This window comes from Gallinula chloropus, assembly GCF_964237585.1.
Source record: "Gallinula chloropus genome assembly, chromosome: 5".
NCBI lineage: Eukaryota > Metazoa > Chordata > Aves > Gruiformes > Rallidae > Gallinula > Gallinula chloropus.
Genome location: NC_140090.1, coordinates 67,208,105 through 67,226,649, shown reverse-complemented (window position 1 = coordinate 67,226,649; position 18,545 = coordinate 67,208,105). Strand labels below are relative to the sequence as shown.

At 58.6% G+C, this 18,545-nt stretch overlaps 1 protein-coding gene across 6 annotated transcripts in view; it reads right to left on the bottom strand.

Annotated features, from left to right (window-relative positions):
* Positions 1-2,586: 2,586 nt before the first annotated feature.
* KCNIP2 (potassium voltage-gated channel interacting protein 2) overlaps positions 2,587-18,545 on the bottom strand; it is a gene marked incomplete at both ends in the record, with an annotated part of 43,848 nt that continues 27,889 nt past the window's right edge. Inside the window, 9 exons of one of the 6 annotated variants that reach the window (XM_084265648.1) lie at positions 2,587-2,634; positions 2,948-3,010; positions 3,284-3,388; positions 3,755-3,862; positions 4,378-4,448; positions 4,543-4,612; positions 5,333-5,453; positions 6,645-6,744; positions 18,289-18,391. In XM_084265648.1, the coding sequence (XP_084121774.1) occupies positions 2,587-2,634; positions 2,948-3,010; positions 3,284-3,388; positions 3,755-3,862; positions 4,378-4,448; positions 4,543-4,612; positions 5,333-5,453; positions 6,645-6,744; positions 18,289-18,391 (789 nt within the window). Of the gene's footprint in view, positions 2,635-2,947; positions 3,011-3,283; positions 3,389-3,754; positions 3,863-4,377; positions 4,449-4,542; positions 4,613-5,332; positions 5,505-6,626; positions 6,745-18,288; positions 18,392-18,545 lie in introns of those variants that run through there. The other 5 variants (XM_084265646.1, XM_084265647.1, XM_084265649.1 and 2 more) reach the window with 5 other exon arrangements.

Sequence of the window (18,545 nt, the reverse complement as noted above, 5' to 3'; positions counted from 1 at the left end):
TGGCCACCCAAATAGTCAGAGCCCATCCTTTTAAGATCTTTGGGCCTCCAGGCAGCTCTTTGTATTGAGTTTTCAGTTCCTGGATCACAGATTGCATAATGCTGGAGACTGTCACTGTCCCACACCAGGTCCATTATCCTGTTTTTCTGCTGTTTTCTTACCTTCCTTTCCCTTCAAGCCATTTTTCCCAGGACTCAAGACTGCACTTTCCCAAGGATCAGTGATTGCCCATCAATTCCCACCCATAAGAAAAACCCCTTTCTGGTCCAGGCCCACCTCTTCAAGTAATAGCTAAGCACCTTCCTGTTAGCTGCGACCTAAATACCCCATCCTCGTTAGAGCCACTTGGTCTCAAGCTTGGGTTCACTCAGCAGCTCTCCTGACAAGCTGATAACACACCTGACAGCCCCACTCCTAAGACCTGACACAGCCCTGTCAGTCTAACACCTACAGCCTCCTAGCAAAGGCAAAACTGTATTTATGGGGCCACTGATGGCAAGGCCAGGCTGTTTGGGACCCCAGCCAGTCCAGCACACACCCTGCCCCCCATGCAACCTCCCAGAGCACCCATGCAGAGCATCCTACAGCCGCAGCACCCCAGAAAGGCTGTTAACCCTCTGCAGAGATGCTCAGATTGTCTCTCTGCACCTCCCAGGTGGCTGACAGAAGCAAAGATGTAACAGTGGTGTGCATAGCGATTGTGGTTAGATTTTATTGTCTTTTTTTCTTTTTTTAACCCATATTATTGTTATAATACAAAATATACAGACTGGAGATGCCAAGCGGGTTGTGGGTCACCATGCCCCAGGGTGGGGGGGGTCACGCCATGCGACCTGCAGCGTGAGGGAGGAGGCGGCATCTGCTCTGTGTGGCAGGGGATGGTGGGTACCCCAGAGAGCCTGGGAAGAGGGAGGACAGGAGAAGGAGATGGGAGAGGTAAGAGTTGGGATACCTGCCCTCCCACCCTTGGGAGACTGCAAGTGGGAGCTCAGCCCCACGGCAAACCCAGGAACAGGACTGTGAGATGACAATGTGTTGAATGAACCTAAAAAACACATCATGTCTGCAAGGGCTGGGCCAGGGATTGTCCCACTGGGGAGCAGCCCCATAGTTTTGGCTTGGAGGGTTCTAACGGCTCCGACACCAGGGGCTCAGCCTAGGTCTGGGGCCCAGCCCAGCATGGGTACTGGCCTTCATCATCCCTTCCCCATTGATCCCAGATGCCACAGCTCAGTGAAACCCCAATCTCCCTTAGCTGCTAAGGATGCAGAGGCTGGAGCAGCAGAGCAAGGTGCATTCCCAGTGCCTGGGGGATTGCACAGAGGGGTTTCTGTGGCTGGCACAGGGTCATTGGTCCATGGGCATTGCTGTCCCAGCTACAACTCAGAAGGGTATACGGGCAGGATAGACCTGCCTGCACAGACCCAGCTCCAAGGAGCTGGTGGTGACAAAGACATGGGGAGCCCCAGGGTGCTGACTCCATCCTTGGGGTCCTCAGGCAGACTTTCATGTGGCCATGCCAGGAGAAGGGGCTGAGCCTCCCTGAGGGTGACCCAGGGCTCTGCCTGTGGGGACACCTCTCTGTCCCATTGCTCATTCCCTGGCCCCTCAGGCAGTAGGTGGGCTGGGCTGGGTTGGGGCATGGGAGCAGGGGAAGGTCTGGAGCAAATGATGCTGGGAGTGTGGCTCTGTGGCCCAAGGGCCAAGGTGGCTGCCAGAGCCCAGCACACATCCCTCCTCCACCTCCCTCGGGGAGGGGTGGGAAGGATGTCTCTCCACTGGAGCCTTGAAGTGGGTCCCTGAGGTCCCCTGTGTGCCAGCATCCTCTATCCTGGGGGACCAGTGCCACGAGAAGGCACCTTGGGATCCCTTTAGTCCCCGTCTCCCCATATCAGGATAAGCCTCCTAGGGCTAAACAGATGCCCCGGGGTGAGGGGCTACTCCCCACAGCTCATGCAGCGATGAACCCCGAGTGCCTGTGCAGTTGTTGCCTTCTCCAGGCACAGCCCCTCTGCCCACACACCGGGCTAGGGCCTGGGCAAGGAGGGTGGCCAGCGGCTCACGGCTGACACGCCAGACGCTCCCTGTGGCAGGGCATGGCCAGGGCAGGGGAGAAAGCCAAGGTGCTGGCACCCATTGCAAGACTTTATTGGTTTCTAGACAGCGTCGCTGGAGGTTTTGGGCTGGAGCCAGTGCTGGGGGCTCCTGGGGCTGAGGAGGATCAGGGGTGGGGGAGCTGTGGCAGCACGGGGTGCTGTGCACAAGGGAAGCCTCTATCGCAGCCCAAAGCTGCAGCTTCCCTCCTGGGAACAGGTGCAAGGAGGTTCATCCAGGCCAAATGCTCGCCCCGTGCCAGCTGTGCCCATGCTCTGACATCCAGGAGCACCTGCCTGGGATCCCCCAAGGAAAGCAGAGCCGGCCCAGGGGAAGGAAAGATCCTGGAGCCGACCATGTCTCTGGGAAGGGAGGCCCCTTCTCATGGGGTGTCTGTGCAGCCGGCGGAGGGAAGGCTTGAAGGAAAAGTCAAAAGAGAAGCAGGTTCTGGGCCCAGTGGCAGGAGAGCTCAGCTGGAAGCAGGTCCAGGAGCTAAATCACATTGTCGAAGAGCTGCATGGACCGCATGATGTTCTCATCCTGTGGGGAGAAGGTGGGAAGCATGGATCAATCTGGACAGCTCCCCCATGCACAGCTTTACCCTCATGGCAGCTCTGACCCATGAGACAAGAGCCCCAGGGATTTGCAGGCAGTTTCCAAGCCCTACTCTCCATGGCTCTCCTTCGCTGCACAAGGATGCCAGCACAGATCCAGTTCCTAAAGCAGAGCCACAGCCTTGCCCCTGGGAGCTCTGCTTTCATCCCCTCTCTGCCAGGAGGATGATGGAGGTACAGAGGTCCCCAAAAGACAGGGAGGTGGATCAAGCCCAGAGCAGAGTTGCTGGTCACTTTACCTTCTGACAGGACTCCAAGAACTCCTCGATTGTCACCACGCCGTCCTTGTTTCGATCCATTTTCTGCAGGCAAGCAAAGCACAGGGGAGGATGGCAGGGACAGTCCCAGGGAGAGCCCAGCACCCCAGGCCTGGGTCTAACAGGGGCAGGACACAGCACACTCCTGCCCCAGTCATCCCCAGGCACCCAGCAGGACCAGGATGGTCCTTTCTCTCCCTGGCTCCAACACAGCCCTGCTTCATTCCCAGTGTGGGGTTTTTCCTTCACTGTTCCAGGTTTTGGGCAGCCACTGGCCCCATGCTGGCACTCTGCCTCCCCAGGATGTGCTCAGCTCACCTGGAAGAAGTTCTCCACGTGCTCCCGGGGCGCTTCCTCCCGCATGGCCGGGTAGGTGTACTTGCCCATCATGTCATAGATGGACTTCATGATGTCCAGCATTTCCTGGAGGGAAAGGGGTTGCAGGGTCAATACAGGGCTCTGCTTCTTCCTGGTCCCAAACCCACACTGTTGTCATGATGCTCCCAAAGGACCCATGGGGTGCTCAGATGTGATCCTGCTGGCTCTGTCCATAATGTGGGGCTCTGGATGGGACACCCCATCAGCACACCCCATCATCCACCCCCCACCCCAGAGATTCACCAGTGGCAGGGGGCCAGGAAGGACCTTTCTGCAAACCTGAGCTCAGTAAATATTGACCCTCCACACCTCTCCTCCAGAACTCAACCAATGCCCCCAAGTCCTGCCCTTATTCCTGGCAGGTGCAGACCTGCACTGGCCCCAAGGTCCAGCCTGGAACTCCCATCCCACCTCTTTGGTGATGCAGCCGTCTTTGTTCAGGTCGTAGAGGTTGAAGGCCCAGTTCAAGCGGTCATCAATGGTGCCCCGCAGGATGATGGACAGCCCAGATACAAAGTCCTGCAATGAGGGGCAAGGCAGGCACATGGGAGTAACAGACACAAAAGGTCTCACGGACACAGAGGGCACAGCTCTGTCCCTCCCACAGAGGGGGCACTCGTCCCCAAAGCAGATGTTGCTAAGGCCGGGCTGGCAAGGGAAAGGTTGAGTATCAAAAAGAGTCCAGGGAAAACTGATTACTTGTCCCCAAACTTGCCTCATAATAATTCCTTGGGTCACAACACCCAAGAGGACTACATGCACCAGGACATGCCATTCAGCCAAAGCCTGGGCAAGTCCCCACCATGGTCCCACCTGCCAGTCTAGGTACCTATGAAGCACAATCCAGAAACTAGAGAAACACTTTTTTTGTTGCCTTTCAGTGTTTTTCCACTGCTTCTCTGTATTTAATAAACTCTGCCAGCCCCTGCAAAGCTCTCCGTCCATCTGCAACAGCAACAGTGCTCGGCTCGGCTCGTGGTACCCAAAGGGTGACACCCTGCCCCACCAGCGGCACCTCCTCACCCACAACTCACCTCAAAGCTGACGGAGCCATCATGGTCGGTGTCGAAGGCGTTGAAGAGGAAGGTAGCATACGTGCTGGAGTCTGGAAGGAGGTGGACAGTGTGAGGGGGTGCTGTGCAGCCCCCCAACCCCGCAGATGCACCCATGCAGGGCATGGAATGGGGACAGACACTCACCTCCCTGTGGGAAGAACTGTGAGTAGATCTGCTTGAAGTTTTCTTCATTGACAATGCCACTTGGGCACTCCTGCCAGGGCAAGTCACAGCGTCACCACATTGCAGAGACAGGTTGAGCACCCCCCAAAAATCCCTGCATCTCCCTTGTCTTGTCCCACCAGCCCTGTGCTGCCTGGCAGGGGTGACTGGTGAGGCTACTTGAAGCATCTCCCTGATTTCGTGGGCTGCACCCAGGGAGGTGCAGCACAGGATCAGTCCTCCCCACCGAGCTGCAACGGAGGTGGGATCACACTTGGAGGAAGGTGCATGCCTTGCTCCTCCCACCCAAAGTTGTTTGGAGGCAGAGACCACTCTGTCTTGGTGCCCATCAATCGCAGGCAGTGACCCTTGCTGAAGAAGATCACACAACTGGATGTTTGGGTACCAGAGTTGATACCTGGTGGGGATGAAAGCTGTGGCCCCTTCCAGGGCCACAAAACCCAGGTGAACTTGAGTCCTTCCACAGAGCCCAAGGCAGAAACAAGAATTTGCTGCCTTTGGAGATGGACTCTATCACCCAAGGGCCAGTTTGATAATGTCGTTCCTATAGTCCCTGGAAAGTTCAGGTCTCTGCAACCAGCTAGAAACAATTCAAGGCAGGGTTGACAATGGTAGGACTTATGGTGTGGTATTTCAACCCCAAAGTCTTGAATGCCTTTGCAAACCCTAGGCACTGCTGGCTGTGAAGGACCCTCTGAGGTGGATATGGCAGTCAGTGGGGGTCTGGCAAAGCTGGTTGAGGGATACTCACGTTCTTGAAGCCTCGGTACAGGACCTGGAGCTCTTTGCGGGTGAATTTGGTCTGCTCCTGGAGCTGCTCCAGCCCCTCGGGGCGGTGGCAGACAGTGGAGAGCTCAAACTCATCCTCGACGCTGTCTGCAAGGAACCCAGGGGAAGAGAGGGCAGCTGAGGCCAGCATCATCCTGCCTGCCCTCCCTGCCGTGGCAGGGGCATGAGAGGCACCTTGCAAACCCCACCCCACCCTCTCACACCTGCTGAGGGTGACACATTTTTGGGGTGCCCTGCTCAGGCAGAGCTGGGTGTATGCCAGCAGAGGACACTCAGAGACACCCTGGGGGCAGACCAGCTGCTGACATCAGGCAACAGACCCCACCCCGCCTCAGTGTCCAGTACAGCCCAGGCTGGGCAGAAAGGGGGTGTGAAAACCACTTCCCTACCCCACCACCCCTTCCCCGCTGAGAGCACCCTTACCTGCCCTTCTCCTATCCCTGGCACAGGCCTCTGCCCCATGGAGCTGAGATCCTGGGCATCCCGCAGATCTGGGCTGTGCCAGGACTTGTGTCCAGCAGGAGAGCTGCCCCCACAACCCCCAGACCCAAATACCCCTGGCTTTCTCTAGCCTCCATCCTGTCTGCCCCTCCTTCATTGATGGCTTCTCCCCACCTTCTGGCAAGCTGCATGCCCCCAGCCTGCAGCGGCCAGCACCCCCTGACCCCACTGCAACCGAGAGGGGCTGTGGCCCCACAGCAGGTACCCCCCCTCTCCATGGGGCATATCAGCCTCTGCCCCTCCATACTCACCTCTTCTCCCATGGGGGATCAGCTCAGGCAGGGGGAGACCCCAGCCAAGGGCTTGGACTTGCTGAGGGGCCAAGAGCACCTGTGTAGGGTGGGTAGGGGGCTTTGGGCAGCTCTGCACTCACTCCCTGCTCAGCCCCTCTTGCCCCCCTCCTCCAAATCACACCTCCATTTCCAAACTGACACTGAGCTTCGAGCAACAACCCACCAGCCCTTAAAACAGTGCCAGGAGGGTCCTGCTGCCCCAAGCCAGCTCCAAAGTGGGTCTCGCCGCCGTGTATCCTGCAAGAGCCACTCTGGGGAGCTGGAGGGGAAAAACCAGCCTGGAAGCAGGCGAGGACAGAGTTGGGTGCAGAGCCCATCGGATTGGACCCCTCCAGGACAGGACTGATCCTGACAGCCCCAAACCCAGGCCAGGGGAGTGGTGGAGGCATCCCATTCCCGTGGGCAGGCTCAGGGTGGAGGGCAGGCAGCAGCACCGCTGGCGACACACACACACACACACACAAAGGCAAGAAGAAGCACTTGCTTTCGCTGAGCGAGGGGATGGATTTGGGCCGGCAGCAGGGCAGCAGTTTGAGGAATCGCTGCTTCAGCGCTTTTTTAGTTTGGCCCGGCGGGTTGCCTGGAAGAAAGAAGGAGTCACCAAGCAGAAGAAGAGTTAACAGAGCAGTGGCCCCCTGGACCCAGCGGGCAGCAGGGTTGGGCACCCGGCACCGGGCAAGCGGGGCTGGAGGCAGCACATGCAGCGCGGCACAGGAGGAGCAGGAAGGCAAAGCCCAGCCCAGACTGTGCTCAGCCTTTCTGCTTCATCCCAGGACAAACCCAGCACTGGAGTTTTCCTCCTTCGGAAGGATGGTATTAGCAAAGGGATAACCCTACTGGGCTACCCACAGCCAGCACCTCTGCACCCCCCCGTCAGAGAATGCCAGGGGACACACCCAGCAGTCCAGAAACCCAGGAGGTGGCAGGACTGGACTGTGCCCTTTAGCCCCAGGTCAAGTACCTGCTCCCTGGGGATCTTCCCCTGCCTGAGTGGCTGTACAGGACAGGATGGAGCCCAAGAAACAGCCTGCAGCTGAGCTGGGACACTGCATCCTCCCCAGAGCTCGGGGCCGGGTTTGATCCTGCTGGCACGCGACGGCTGAGTATGAAGCACGCACTGATCCCAGCCATGCAGCCCAAACTGCGTCATGCACCCCCGCCCCAGTGCGACAGTGGGATCCGAGCCTGGGGCCCTGCTTTGAGACAGCCAGACAGGGACAGGGCTCAGGGCTTTGCCTCGGCCAGGCTATGGGACTGGGTGAGGGGCTCCCCATATCAGCCCGGGCTATGGCTGTCACTGCCAAGTGGCCCCGCATTAACAGCGGGTCCCCTGGATGCACAGACTCCCCCACCAGTCCCTCTTCCCCACCTGGACCCCAGTGGCTTTGCTCAGCCCCATGTCTCCCAGCTGGCACTGCCCCACGGCCACAGACCCGCTCCCTCCCTTCCCGCAGGGCCCCGCAGTGCCTCAAGCCAGCAAACTCAGAGCAGGACTAACGCCGCAGGCGGGGAGGGGAGGAAGAGGAGGGGATGAAGGCTGTGCTGGGCTCCAGCCCCCAAAGGGAGGCAGACGGCAGCGTGGGGCACCAATGGGACGAAAGGTGCAAAGTCCCTTTGGGGCTCTGCTGACACCATGTTTGCTCCAAACGCCCTGGACATCTGCAAGCAGCAGGTCATGATGACTACACGTCCCAGTAGCTGGTTTTGGGGTTGTTTCTCTAGGGGGATAGCAGATGGGGATTCTCAGCAGCTTTCTCAGCCTTGGGCTGAGCTGTGCCCCAGGTGCTGGGGAAATGGTGCTGCATGGCACCCAGCTCCAGGGTAGGGATGTGGGTCTGCATCCAGCAGCCCCTGCTAGGCAGGTTGGTCTCTGAGTGCCCACAGGCAGGATCTTTGAGCTCACCAAGGCAGCATGTTGGGACAGGCAGCTCCATCAAGAACAGCTCCAGGAGGTCATTGTCCCAGCAGGACATCACACAAAGCCACTCAGAGAGGGTAAACTTGTCCCCAAGGGGAAGTGCCATCCACAGCAGTGTGCCATCAATGTGCAAACACATAGGGATGGCACTTGTCACAGGGTGACAGGGGCAAGGGTGAGGGCTAGGATCTTGGTGGTGGCAGGGCAGCACAGCCTGGCTCCAGTCTGCTCTGGGCTTTGCAGGCAGCTGAAGAAAAGAGACTTTTTGCGTCCTAGAAGCAAGCATCATTCGTACCTAAAACATGATTTTGGCTCAGCTACTTTTCCAGGGCTTTAATTCACAGAGGGAAAGGGAAATTGCACCTTTCAGCCTTCCAAGGATGCTCTGGGGCCAGGTCCCTCTGGCAGAGCCAAGCTGAGGGAATAAACCTGGGAGGCAGGAGCAGCCCCTTCACCCAGGGGGAAGGGACAGGGTGGGCAGAGCAACACCCAACTCCAGGGTGATGGACCAGGGGAGGGAGCAGGGTGGGAGGGGTACCACACAGCGAGAAAGAGATGCAACAGAGAGTAAACTGTGGTTGGACTCACAGGGGCGGCAGGTATAGGCACGTGCAGTAGGTCAGGTCGGGTGCAAGTTACACTTTAGTTTGTTATAAAGAAGGAAAAAGAAAAAAAATAAAGAACATGGGCGTTTTCTTAAGGAGGAAACCGAAGAGGGCCCGATTCCTGGGGCCCCAGGGCAGGGGAGGGACAATGTTCAGCACATGCAGCTTAACAACAGGAGGAGAGTGACCAGGGTTGGGGTTTTGCTGTCCTGGCTTTAGTGCACCCAAGGGCTCTGCACTGGAGGGTGCACCATCCCCTTTCTGTCCCCAGCATCCAAACCACAAGCAAACCTGGGGACTCCCTGTGCTCCCCCTTGCTGGGAAGCAGCTCTGTCCAAAGACAGGGAGTGGAACCCAGCCATATGTCCCCCCACTAGGCACATGGAATGTGCACAGTACAAAGCCCTGTCCCCACCAGCAACAGCTCCTTTTTCAGGCATCACTCTGCCTCCCATCCCCTTGCAAGAACCATCAAGCATCTGGCACAGAACCAAGGGGCAGAAGGGGCTGGCAGTGATTTGTCTGCTGTGGGAGGTCTGCAGGGCTAAGTGCTTGTCGCTTCCCGTGCATCACTCCACAGCCCAGGGACTCTGAAACACACACAGGTGAACTGAGCCTCTGTCCTTGGGCAGCACCAAAAGGGGAAGGGATTTCCCCATCCCCACCACCATGTGCTGTTGAAATACATCCCAGAGGCTGCTGGACGCTGGCTCTGGAGGGACCACAGCAGGTGGATGACCCCAGCCATGGACCACTTTGTATTGAGGCACCAGAAGCTGATTTGTCCTTGGGGGGCTGGATCCAGCCAGTGTTACCATGTCCTGGGGTTACATGTTGCTGGACACCCCCCCTTCCCACAGGGGACCCAAGCCTAGGCGGCACCCTGGTCTTCCCAGAGAGAAAGGAAGAGCCAGGGTCAGCCCAGTGCATAACCATGTCCCTGCACTCCCCACAGAGCCACAGCCACCAGCTCCCTCATGGTGACTGTTGGCTGGGGCCACCCACTTTTCCACAGCACCTTCCTGCTTGAAAAGACCCTATAACAACAAACCAACAGGCAGTGCCAACAATGAATGCATCACCATGATGGGGGGCAGGAAAGATATGCATCCCATGGTTGTGAGATCCCCCACAGTGTCCCCAAGGTCAGTGCCCGGACACAGCACCATCCCAGGGTGGCAGCAGAGCACCAGCAGCCACGGGTAGGGTTGTGCAGCTTCCATACCCCCTGCTTGGCCCCAGAGGGCAACTTTGGGTCAATCAGAAGGTCATGAGGAGCTGGTACCTCAGGGAAGCATGGGGAAGGGGTCAGCAGTTCCCAGAACATGCCATCCTCTTCCAGAGCATCACCTTTTCTTGGGAGGCCAGAGGCACATCCTCAAGCTCCCCCTGCCAGGCCATGGCTCTGGGCCCATCCAAGCAGTGATGCCAAGCACAGCTGCCCACACCACCTGTGGCTCACTATCATCCCTGTGCAGGGCTCAGCTCTCAGCAGGGACCACCAGATCTGCTCCCTCCTCTGCAGCATCCAGCCTCAGGCAGTGCTGCCTCCTGCTCAGGGGGACCACAGTCTCCAGGGTCTGCATTGAAGGCAGGCAGGAGGAAGAGACAGAGAGCTCCCCCAGGCACTTCGGGGGAGGTCAGGATGGGTCCCGCCAGCCACAGCTCTGCAAACGACCCTCATCAGTCAGCAGTGACATTGTAACCAGGGCCAAGGCGCCTGCAGCAGCCTCAGGGGCCAGACGGATATTCATTAGGGGAATGAAATCAGAGCCAGCATCTCCCAGGGAGGGGGAACAGAGGAGAGTCCCCATCCTGGGGTGGGACAGAGGCAGCCTCAGCTCGGACACCCAGAGCTGGCAGGGCAGGGCTGAAGGACCTGTGAGCAGCAAAGCTGCCAAGCAAGACCTGGGGGTCCCAGGACAGCCAAGACTCAGGGCTAGTGTGTTCCCTGTGGTGCCAGAGAGAGGAGAGCAGCTACACAAGCTTTGCACCATCCTGAAAGGAGATGGGGGCACGGGCCAGAAGGCACCACAGAAGAGCAGCAGCTCCTCTTTGCTGCAGGCAGCACATCGGGTAAGACAGCTGGTGCTCTGCATACCCATTACCCAGATGCCATCCGCACCCTCCCCTGTAAGGCACAGGGACAAAGCCTAGACATGCCTCAGCCAGATCCCAGGCAGCTCAGGGACACCCTCCCTCACAAGGGGGTTGAAAACACAGCGTGAGCACAACACTCTTCTCAGCCACTGATTGCTCCTCTGATCACCCCTCTGCACATCCACCCATCACAGCTCCCACCCCCAGAACTGGCTGCCTGAGGGGACGCAAGCTGCAGCCCCCGTTATGCAAACAAATTCTGAATTGCATCGATGGAAAGTCTATTGGCAGCCCCTGTCTGAGTCTGGACTGTCCATGGCACAGCAGAGGAAGGCAGCCAAAGGCGACAAGGCAGCAGCACTGCGCTGCTCTCTGCACTCCCACCCTCACCAGGCGCATCCAACAGGTCGCATATCCCCCACTCACTCTGACATGTTTTGGGCCCTCTTGTCTGGCCACATCCAGCCCCATTCTCAGCACCCACCTGCCAATCCACAGCACTCAGAACCCACAGCATCTCCTTCCCTCTCCAACCCTCCCACAGCCCCACAGGGAAGGCAGAGGGGTCAGGGGCTCCAGCCTCTTTTAGCCATACTCCCCCCCCCCCCCCCCCATAGCCACCAAATCCATCTCCCCAGCTCCAGTCACCTGCAGCCCTCTTCCCCATCATCTGAGAAAGCCCATCCCTCTGCTGCCTAGAACCCCCAGACTACCATACCCCAGGTAGTCCCAGTACACCAGCACCCCACACATCACTGCACCCCCAATGGCCCCAGACACAGATATCCCCCACCCTAATGCTCCCAGACACTCTAACTTTCTAACATCCTGCATCCCCAGCATCCCCAGATATTCCCACCTCAGCATCCCTGATACCCCTGCACCCCAGTTCCCCCCCCCCAAAGTGCCAACATTCCCAGACCCCAACCCCCAGACACCCTCACTTCCCCAGCTCTCTACACTGTAATGCTGCCAGATGCCCTATACACCTAAACACACCCTAATATCCCCCTAAATGCCCCAAAACAGACTAATCCTTCCAAACCTCCCCCAAGCACCCTGCAGCCCCTGGCACAGGAGGTGAGAACCATCTGCACCACAACACCTCCATCCCACTGCAACCCCATCCCTGTCCCACCTCCCCTGGCCAGGTCGATGATGCCCAGGGCATGGAGTAGCTTGAGGCTGGAGCAGAGCAGCAGGATGATGCCCACCGTTTGCAGACCCTGTGGGTCCCAGGGTGCCCCAGCAACCGACATCCCCCAGACACAGCCCCGGCAGGTCTGGCAGCAAGAGACCCAGTAAGGGAGGAGAAGGGAGGGCAGGGGAGGAGATACCTGCCTTGGCCCTCCCTCTTCCCTCCCCGTCACCCTCCAGGGTCCCTCACGGCACCCAAGCCGCAGGGAAGGAGGGAGCAAACACAACTGTCCAAGGGACTTCGGGGTCAGCTCTCACCCCGGGACACCCCTGCACCTTCACAGCCTGGCACAGACACCCCATAGCACAGGAAACCACGGAGGCATGCAGAGCTGGCACCAAAGGGTACGTGGAGGAGGCTTGGCTGCCCTGAGTCCCACCCCAACAGCAGCAGGTGGTGGCACTGACCCCAGAGCCGAGCAGTGTGCAGAGAACCTCCAGCTCATTGCCCCCCACGATACTGCTGTCACCCAGCCCAGTGACCAGCCCAGCAACCAGCTCTGCCCAGAACAGACCCTCTGCCCTATCCCAAACCTGCCCCCCCCCCCCCCCTTCCAGTGCCCCCATGGCACCTGGAGGAGATGCAGCAGGGGGCTGTCATAGGTAAACGTGTCCCACTCCAGGGTGCTGCCTGGAGGGGGGGAGGGCAGCCCACCCAAAGCCCTGCCTTGTGGGCTGCAGTCATTATTAGAGAGTCTCCTTGAGCTGGTTTTCCATGCATTTCTCACCTAAAATCTGCTGCTGCTCTGGCCACCCACTGCTGCAGCGGCACAGCAAGCCCCAGGGGCAGAGCCCATGGGGAGTAAGACATTTCCTTGCATCCCTGGGAGGGGATGCTGCATCCAAGCACGGATGGTGCATGGAACCTCCTGCTGCCTGCGCCCAGGGACCACAAGCCCACAGAGCTCTGGCAGGACAGCTCTGTTCCCTCCTGTGCCCCATCCTGGGGTCTAATCCTGCTCCTCTCAGGGGAGATGTAAAAGAGACCCCACCGAGCTCTCACAGCACCCAGCAGCCCAGCACAACCATATAGCTCCAGGCTGGTCCCAAGTCAACCTCTCATACCAGACTCCAAGGTTTCATCCTCCACCAGTGGAGCAGGGCTGCTCCAGCAGGCCCCCTTGCTCTCTAGCTTTATGGCTTCTGCTCCCTGTGACTGAGTGATCTTCCTGCCCCTCCAGCCACTGGCTCAGAGCCCCTGCCTCTAGAGCAGGATGCAGCAGAGTGGGGTCCCTGCTCCATGTCCCCTCGCTCCCATCTCCAGGCACATCAGCAACAGAAAGAGCAAGCCAGGCCAGAGGGAATTGGGAGGGAAGCAATGTGAAAAGTGATTAACACGAGGCCGGAGGGAGAAGAGATTCAACAAGCTAATTAGGTCTGGCTGGGCCGAGCGGGACGTGACACCATGCAGTGCCAGAGTCAGCGGGGTGCCTGCCACAGGTGCTGCAGTCCTTGGGGAGCTCAGTGCTGGGAAAGCTGTCCTGCCCTGGCCCCAGACGTGGGGGTCACAGCCAAAGGGACCCAGGGACAAGTCCCCTTCTGCCCCAGCTTCACCTTCTCCAGGTGAGAGAGCGCAGCCCATCCTGCGCCCACAGTGATGACCAGGGCTGATGTCCATGGGTGCAGAGCATGTGGAAGATGCTACACAGGAGCAAACGTAGAGTCCCCAAGAGACTTTCTCCAAGAGCCCAGCACTGGCAGGATGCAGCCCAGCACTGTCAGGATGCAGCCCAGCTACAGCATGCCTCAGAGCATAAGGCTGTGCCAGGATCCAAACGCAGAGCCTGGTCACAGCTATACTAGACCTCTGCCCCTTCCCCTCCCGCTTTGCAAATCCTCACCATAAGGGAGAAGTTCTCACCTGATTCAGCCACCAGGCCCTGCCCAATGCTGCAGCTGGCTGAAAAATCTGCCAGCCCTTAGGAAAGGAAAGGCAAGGGTTAAACTCACCGTGCATGGTAAAATCTCTGGTGCAGCCCAGCCCAAGGAACCCCAAAGTTCAACCTGGAGCACCCACAGCTGTCCCAGGCTGGATTTCAATGCTCCGAGACCTAACCCACCCACAGCCCGCTCCCCTTGACCTCTTAGGTCTGTCAAACCCACCAGGCTGGATTGTGCCCCGAACAACCTGTCCCTCCTGCAGCCAAGACACTGAGCTCCTGCCAAAGAGGTTCCTGGAAAGCTGGAGGAAAGCAGAACTTGGACAGGGGCTTCACTCTCACCAGTGCAGCAGGGATGATCCTTTTCTTCCCTCTCCAGAGGGACCCTCTCCCTGAGCCAGGCACCAGGAGCTGGCCCCAGGTAGGCTGCTGTTTCATCCTAATTTCCCCCCGGGCTCTGGAAGGGTTTGGCACCCTCCCCAGCCCCACTTCTCCCTCTGCACCCTCAGCTCTGGGGCAATAGTATCAGCCCATCTGAAAAGCAGGGGGCAACAAACACCACATTAGAGGCTCTCGGAGACACCTTCAATCCTACCTGCCCTGTGCACAGGCCCTGACCTGGCTGAGGCAGGGACAGCCCCAGGCAGGCACCAATTATCCTGCTGACAGCCATCTGCAGCTTCATCCAATATTCATCTGAGACTGGGCTACACGGGTGGTTCTCCTGCCTTTTACCTCCTGCCCACCCCTCCTCCCAGCTGGGACCAATTGCTCCACACTGAATTATTGATGCTGCACTTCAGCAGCCAAAATCGATAACGTTTCTCTTCACCTGCCCCCTCCCATGCACTTGGCTGGAGCAGACTCTTGGCAGGGGGGCTGGAAGCCCCTCGGGCAGTTTGGCAGCACATGTGCAGCACCTCTGGGGGATGTGCAGGGCTGGGGATGGGCACAGTGGAACAGGGCAGTGACATGGCCCATCAGTGATTAACCTGCTGGTAAACAACACTGGCTCCAGCATCGATTGTCCCTGGAGCACAGAGCACCCGTGGGAGATGCTCTGCTGCTGCTGCTGCCAGACAGCAGCCCTGGCTGCACGGGATCTGAGGGGGACAGTGCCAAAGGGACAGGGTGAGGGGTTGCAGACAGCCAGCACTCCCATCCAAGCGCTTGCTTGGAGGAGGGACAGCTCCAAATGGAGGACTGGTTGCTCAGGGCCTCATCCAGCTGAGTCTGGGAACCTACCAATCCTGGAGTTTCCCTTCCATGGTCCCCCCAGGGGCAGGTGGGTTCTTGACACAAGATGCTCCCACCGAACCCTTCCCCAGGCTAGGGCATTTTTCCAGTCTCCTGTGGAGATGCTCCATCCCCAGCCCATCACTGTGGAGGCATGACACCCCCTGGCACAGCCCATCCCTGGGACACAGCCTGGGCAGGGAGACAGCCAGAGGCAGGGAACTGGCAGGGATGAGCAGGGAGAGTGCAGGGCGGCAGCTGGGGCAGGGGAAGTGTGGCAGGCAGTATTGATGGCTCTGGAGCGGTGGTGGGGGCTGTGTCCATTAGCAGATTTGAGCCATTAGTGTACGGTTTCAGGCTCTTTGCAGTCCCTGGGCTGTCACTGCTGGCCCAAGCACAGCTTGTAAACAACCCCGGGAGGGGACTGAGCATTTCCCAGCACCAGACACTGCCGGGGACCTTCCTCAGAGAGCAAAGTCTCCTACCTGCTTCCTCCTGGGCTGAGGGGTGTGACCCATAGACACAAGTCGATGGGACCAGGTAGGATACACCCAAGGGTACTGAAAGAACTGGCAGAAGTACCCAGCAAGCCACTTTCCATCATTTATCAGCAGTCCTGGCTAGCCAGGGAGGTCACATGTGATGCCTGTCTGCAAGGAGGTCTGGAAGGGGCATCTGAGGAGCTATAGGCCTGTCAGTCTGACCTCAGTGCTGAGGAAGGGTATGGAGCAGATCAAGTGCCATCACATGACATGTACAGGACAACCAGGTGATCAGGACCAGTCAGCGTGTGTTTATGAAAGGCAGGTCCTGCTTGACTAACCTGATCTCTGATTACAAGGTGACCTGCTTAGTGCATGAGGGAGAGGCCCTGGATGTTACCTGTCTGGAGTTTACTAAAGCCTTTGGCAGAGTTTCCCACAACATTCTCCTGGAGAAACTGGCAGCTCATGACTTGGAGGGGTGTATATTTTGCTATGTAAAAACTGGCTGGATGGCCAGGCTGAAGCGTGAATGGAGTTACTCCAGTTGGGGCTCCCTAGGGCTCAATACTGGGACCAGTTCTGCTTAACATCTTTATCAATGATTTGGACACGGGGGTTGAGTGCACCCTCAGTAAGTCTGCAGATGACACCAAGTTCTGCGTGAGTGTTGATATGCTGGAAGGTAGAAAAGGCTCTACAGAGGGATCTGGGCAGGCTGGATCGATGGGCCAAGGCCGACTGTGTGAGGTTCAGCAAGGCTCAGTGCTGGGTCCTGCACTTGGGTCACAACAACCCCTGGCAGCTTTACAGGCTTGGGGAAGAGAGGTTGGAAAGCTGCCTTGTGGAGAAGGATATGGGTGTGTTGGGCAACAGCCGGCTGAACATGAGCCAGCGGTGTGCCCAGGTAGCCAAGGTGGCCAACAGCATCCTGGCTTGTATTGGGAATAGTGTGGCCAGCAGAACTGGGAAAGTGATCAGCACTGGCAAGGCTGCACCTCAAGTACTGTGATCAGTTTGGGGTCCTTCACTAGAAGAAAGACATTGAGGTGCTGGAGCGTGTCCAAAAAAGGGCAGTGAAGTGGTGGGGTGTGTCTGCGGGAACTGGACTTGTTTGCGCCGGGGAAAAGGAGGCTGAGGGTGTCCTATCGCTCTCTACAACTACCTGAAAGGAGGTTGTCACCAGGGGCAGGGGGTGTGTGTGTCTCTTCTCCCTAGTAACAAGTGATAGGACAAGAGGAAACATCCCAGACAAGGAGCAGCCACACAGGCCAAGGGTGGCCCTTGCCTTTTCCTGTGCCCCTCAGCAGGGTTGCAGCAGGGGCTGAGTGGGGGGTCTCTGCCTCTCCCCTTTCCACCACAGCTGGGAGTCAGTGTGCTGCAGAGCAGCAACTGATGCCACCGGCTTTGGTCCAAAGCTTCAGGCAGCTGCACAGGGAAGCAAAAGCACAGGGAAGGGGGGAAAGCAGAATTTGAGGGAGGCACCCCCAAAATCACAAGAAGAACTGGGGAGGGTGGGCTCCAATCTGGGCACAGTCATTGTGCCCCCTCCCCTAGGGCTCACAGGCAGGATGCCTGGCAGTTCATCCCCTGCCTCAGTTTCCCTCCTGGCATGATCCACCCTAGGAGTGCTGCTGCTGGAGCCCAGGGACAAAGCAAGCAGTTAAGGAGCAATGAAAGCCTCCACCCACTATGCTTTCCTGTCCCACAAGCAGATTTGCAGGGTTGGGGGAGAGATCTCCCTGTCCACCCGCTCTCTTCTGCCCCTCAGGCACAGCTGACCTGCAGTTGCAGCTCAGGGGGGCTGCCCAGGGGTGCCCTGGCACAGTTCGTGGAGGGGAGTCGGCATCTGTTGTGCAAGACCCAGTGCTGCAGAACCAGAGCAGAGCATCCCATAGTGTCAGTGGACCAGGGAAACTGTCCTCCACCTCCTCACCCTGTGCATACCCTGACTCCCAGAGCCGCAGGTGTCTGCAGGCACGGGCAGGGTCTGACTAGGGCTGGGGGGACCTTTCATGCAACCATCACCCCTGGGAGTCCAAGGAACACCCAGCCAAGTGGTCCTGAACTCCCTCCCACCAGGCACAGTGTCTCCCATGCAGATCTGGACTCCACTGACCAGCCCTTGCATTCCCAGCCCCACCCCAGCTCAGCACCTTCCACGGTCCCTCCCCAGCTGGGCAGCACCCCCTGCGTGTGTCTCCAGCTAAAAGGGCCATGGGGGGGCTCTGGGAAGAGCCAGGATCAGGGACTGCAGAAGGGACCCATCCTGCCCAAGCCTGGCTGCTCTGCAGGCTGGTGCTGAGCCTGACCTCTCTCATGGGTGTGCTGGTCAGGGTGAGGTGACCACGGACCCTGGGGACACCTTGCTGCTGGAAAATACCCCAGTGCCCACTTGCATGCTCACACACAGCCCCAGTCCATGGCACACCAGCACACACTGAAGTCACCACCATGCAGCAGACACCCTGCCAGTCCTGCCCCCTCCCCTGTCCCCAGCCACTGGGACCTTGCACGGAGTAGTCAGGACACCCCATGCCTTGCACCAAGATCCCCCTGCTCGGCCCTACAAGCAGCAGATGAACACCGCGTCCCAGGACTGTCCCATGGATGCAGCACCCTCAGAGCATCCTTGGGGGCAGCTCTGGACACCCACCGGCTGCCCACCACGTTCCCAGAGGAGCCAGCACCACCCACACCCGTTACCTTCCAAGGACACAGGCTCGAAGAGGCCAAATTGTTCCAGCACCTTGATGAAGAGGACCAAGACCACCAGCACTGCGATCATCTCAAGGCCTTCCAGGTTCATGGTGGGGGTCTCTCATGGCCCCACACCCTCACACCCCCTCCCCACACGAATCCTGGAGCCCCCTCACCCCAGTGCCGTGGCTGCCGGACCATACATCCCCAGGGACCCCTGCTGCTGTCCCTGAGGGGGGATCAGCTGTTACCCCTCTACTCAG